This window comes from Capricornis sumatraensis, chromosome 7 (assembly GCF_032405125.1).
Source record: "Capricornis sumatraensis isolate serow.1 chromosome 7, serow.2, whole genome shotgun sequence".
NCBI classification, from domain to species: domain Eukaryota; kingdom Metazoa; phylum Chordata; class Mammalia; order Artiodactyla; family Bovidae; genus Capricornis; species Capricornis sumatraensis.
The window spans coordinates 93370414-93375320 of record NC_091075.1 but is presented as its reverse complement, the minus strand read 5'-3'; the positions used below and the strand labels follow the sequence as shown (position 1 = coordinate 93375320).

General features: G+C 37.6%; 1 protein-coding gene across 1 annotated transcript; it reads left to right on the top strand.

Moving 5' to 3' along the window:
* Positions 1-2244: 2244 nt before the first annotated feature.
* CXCL10 (C-X-C motif chemokine ligand 10) lies at positions 2245-4439 on the top strand. Its single transcript, XM_068975360.1, has 4 exons — positions 2245-2343; positions 2859-2985; positions 3210-3299; positions 3747-4439. Exons 1-4 carry the CDS (start codon positions 2289-2291, stop codon positions 3781-3783), a joined length of 309 nt encoding a protein of 102 aa, XP_068831461.1. The 5' UTR covers positions 2245-2288; the 3' UTR covers positions 3784-4439.
* The last annotated feature ends 468 nt before the right edge of the window (positions 4440-4907 follow it).

Here is a 4907-nt window from a genome sequence, read left to right as displayed (position 1 = left end):
ATCACCATGTATCTGTTTATTGTTTAATGTTGAACTGTCCTGTGCCTCTTCCATCCATGATGTCAAGACATTTCCCCAAAAATGTTTGGCTTTTTCACTCACAGTCCAATTTTTATTCTACACAAACAGCTATGGGAGGGCTCCTCCATGTCACTGTCTCTCACACACCTTTCCCTCATCAGAAGGCGTTTTTGCTGGATGAAAGTCTTTCCAGTTCTATCAGTCTCTGCCTCACTTCCCTCTCCTTTTGACTTTTCAGTTCCCCCACAGCTAAGTCTACTGACTTACCCACTTGCAAGCTTAGCTCTACTCCAGTCCTTAGAACAGACCAACCTGAGATTCAACAATCCAGAAATTTCTGCATCCCGAAGCAACAACTCATTCACTGTTCTGATGACGGAGCCCCTGCATATGAGGTTCCAAGTTTTACATGTGTTCAGTTTACAAATATGGGCTTTTATCTTGGCCTCTATGCCAACTTTTAGGCCAGTTCCTTCCAGGTACACTAGTCTAACCCTAGCATGGAAGCCCTACCTTTCTCTGGACCATCCCTACATTGCTGCAGCCAGGCTGACTATGAAAAGACCCCCCCCCCCATATATTTTCCTAGGTTCCAAGTATCACTTGCATCTGGATGCCTGCATTTAGAATAGTATTTAATTTTGTATCTTCTGTTGTCAATCACTTGCCAAGAATACAATCAGACTACTGGTGAATTTCTAACACATGTTATATAAAAGGGTATTACCTACTTCTTACTGATAATGTCTGCTGTGAATAATCAGCCAAGCACTACTGAATGCTACAATAAGAAAGCAAGTATTGACCCTATTTGCCCAGCTGAAATTGTGCTTATTTTAGTTATCAATGTTACTAGCTCTAAGGCTACCGATTTTTGCCTCTGCTTTGCATGTGACATTCTCTTAGAGCTGTACTCATCTTAAATCAATCTCTGTTTCCATTCTGTTCTCCTAAGGTCTGTCTTTATTTATGCCCCTATTTTAAATTTATTTCCTCAAAAAGCTTTTTTTTTTTTTTTTTGGCAATAACCCTACTATAGCTACAAATCCTTTTCTTACTCCATTCTGGATCCTATGATGTTTTCATTCAGGGATGGACTGTGGTACATGAAACTTGTTTACATACAAGAAATCAGATATTCAAATACATAGTGCTTAACCTAGAAATAATTATGTTGGGGGTTATTCACTTATTTTAGTGATGTTAATGAATAATTGGAGCACTTCTAGAATTACTTGAAACTTGCCAGTTCCATGTCTTTGACCTTCTCCAGAAGACCAAACCTATTACTTGGTACTATCTGATCAAACACTCCACTATTTGATCAAATACTGCAGTGCTTGACGAAATTATTGTTTCCAAAAATTAAATTTACCTCCAAAGGAGGAAAATTGCTATTACTAAGGAAGTTTTTTAAATTGCCAAACTGCTGAAAGTATTACCAAAATTTAAAATGTTGAGAGAAAAGCAACATAGTTAAAATAAATGGATGACAACCTGACACTATTATCTAATCTTTAAAATTACTCTTCCACATATAAAATAATATCCTATCTTCTTACAGGATTACTATAGAAATAAAATGAGAACATATATGACATCGCTGAAACCCATAAAAAGTGTAAACAGTGAATAAAAGTAAGATTTCCTATTTATGCCTTACTGATGCAAATTTAAATGGACTTGAAACAAATAGTAAGGCTTATTCATTTTAAAACTGTATTTAGGCATAAAACATTAATATAAGTTAATTTTAATGGACACAAATGTATAGATATATTTGTAAGAACAACAAAATAAAGGAGAGATGGATCTGTGCAGCACATAGTTAAAAAAAACCAAAACTGTATTTAGGACTCTGATTTGAGCTTAAGTTGACATTTTTATTTTGCAGGAAGCACAAGAATATCAGTTCCTTTTTCTAAAGTAATTCTACTTGCAATAAAGTTATGTTTTTCAAGAAACCGTTCATGTTTTAGAAAGTGAAACCTAACTCACTCTTATTGAAACAAAGGAGGAAGAGGGAAATTCCATACCTCAGAAGCCACAATAAATATAAACAATATCTTCGATTCTGCAGTGTGGGACTTCCCCAAGGAACAGACTGCAGGTTTTGCTAAGTCAACTGTAATGTCATCCAATCAGAGTTAGAGAGGGAAAGTGCCTTTGCAAATAAATACTGCATCTGAAATCTACGTTTTCTGAAACACTCCTCAACTCTTCAGGCAGTCTGAGCCTACTGCAGAAGTACCTTCAGTTGCAGCACCATGAACAAAAGTGGTTTTCTTATTTTCTGCCTTATCCTTCTGACTCTGAGTCAAGGTAAGGAACATCAAGGGATACTTAATTTATAAGAACAGAAATAGGACTAGGGTATAGATTTGTGAAGTACAGAAATAATGTATTTGCAAAAGTTTTACAGCCTGCCTAAAAATGAAGGGTAAATGAACAGAGATTGCTTCTGATCAGAGCTTATTATCAGAGAAGCAAGTGGAATAAAAATAGAGAGGAGGAAGGTGGGAGTGGAAAAGAAAGAGGGATATACAGGGAAAATATGAGGGAAGGAAGAGAAAGAGGAAGAGACAGGTATCTCCTTAGTTAACTTAAATGTAATTAACTATATGACTGGGGCTCAATGCATCTTACAATCAACAAGTTACAACTCCATTCTTTCAGGGAATCAACTAATTAAATCAAACAGGGCTGTATGATCACAGATTGACTATGTGATTACACATGGAGGCAGAGGTTCTGCTAAGTACTACCAAATCCACATTAAGTGCCTAAAATGAAAACTGTGCTAATGTCCTCTGCTATACCTGTCTCTTTCCCTGCAGGCATACCTCTCTCTAGGAATACACGCTGTACCTGCATCGAGATCAGTAATGGATCTGTTAATCCAAGGTCCTTAGAAAAACTTGAACTGATTCCTGCAAGTCAATCCTGCCCACGTGTCGAGATTATGTGAGTAAAACCTAATGATCATCTCCCTGGCTGTAATCAAACAATAAATACGTGATGATGATTCCAAACATCAGTAAAGGGTTTATGTTGATCCTAAGACTTCCATAGAGCAAAGAGAAACATCTAAAGTGAAACCTAAATGCCTGACTTTAAAACTACATATTCCATCTGTTTTATTGGCCCAACATTGTTTTAAATATTTTCACTCTTTTTTACTCCTACAGCGCCACAATGAAAAGGAATGGGGAGAAAAGATGTCTGAATCCAGAATCTAAGACCATCAAGAATTTACTGAAAGCAATTAACAAGCAAAGGTAGGTTTGCTATTGCTTTCAGAAGAACTGCTTTTTAAGAAATGTCGATTTTGGAAAGTTATAAATATTTGCATTGGGCTTTCCGGTGGAATTCTTGGCTTAAAACGGTGTTACCACCATGCTTCCACTACCTCCATCTGCTTCTATACTTCAGGTGTCATCTTGTGTGGTATCAAAAGTTACCCTAATTACCTGTCTGGAAGTGTCATTAGGCCACTTCAACCCTGAAGCAGAGCTATAACAATGCAAGCAAAAATGCCAAATTTCCCATAAGCTTTTCCTGGCCTTAAAAAAGCATCCTGTGTAACCGACAATGATTGTGTAGGAGCAGGAAAGCTCACCACACCTCATCTAAGGACCTAGGATTACCTATGAACTCAGTATGTTGCTAGCAGAATTTAGACTGGACACATTAGAGTCTCTTACACCCTCTTTCTCTTCTTACAGGACTAAAAGATCTCCTCGAACACAGAAAGAGGCATAATCACTGCACTACTGATAAGATGGACCAGAGAGAAGCTACCTCTACAATTGTTTCCCTGTGTACAGTATATGTCAAGCCCTAATTGTTCGTGACTTCAGTTCTCCTAAAAGGTGACCAAGCCAGTCACCAAATCAGCTGCTACTACTCCTGCAGGGGGGAGGGTGGCTCATCACCCTGAGCTGCCCTGGCACTGTGACAGTAAGCTACACCGAGGCGCTACGTTCTCAGTCAATGTGCTAAGTCCCAGCCTTGCTACTGACAGCTTCTTCCCCTTTCCAATCTTTCTAGGTTATTAAGGGATCTTTCCAGCTCTGGGCTTATTAGAGACCTTAGGATCTCAAATAACTAAGAGATATTCAAACCAATAATGCAATCTGCTTTTTAAAGAAAGATCTTTACTCCAGGGGCTTCACTGCCATCCCTCCAAGGGGCCCGTATTCTTTCAGGTGTTATGTACATAGTTCCAAATATACAGAAGCAGCCAGAAATATCTGGAAATGTAGGTTAAAATAGTATTACTTAGTCAAAAACTATACAAAGTAGAATTCTTAAAGATATATGTTTCTTATATGATTTTCAGTGTTCATGGAATAACTTGTATACAACTACCAACTTATGTAATTATTGCAATGGAATAAATTTTTAAATTTAGATACATGTTCTGCAGGCTATGTAAGACAAATATGCTAAATGCTTTCCAAAATAAAAGTAATGTTCTCTCCTAGAAATACTAAGAAAGATTATGTAATTGTTTTAGAGGCCAAAAACATAATAAATAATTATAACTAAGATGAAGTGTCTGGTGGATCATTTTACTGGGACATTTATTTCATAAAAAGCATACGCCAGAGAATCCACAGCCAAAGCAGCAGGGGTGGGTGGAGGACAAATTAGTTTGAGGACTACCACATTCCTTCCAACTATAGTCTCCTGGAAGGCCCATCATACAGGATTCTTCCAGAGCTTATGTGGCAAAGCAAAGCTTGGCCTGAGCTTCAGATCCTTAAGAGTCAACTTTCTATGAGACACTTGCAACCTGATAACATCAAACTCCAAAATATCTTAAATTAATTCCTCTTCTCCCTGCGCCCAGATCTATTTCTCCTCCTCTATTTTACACCGTA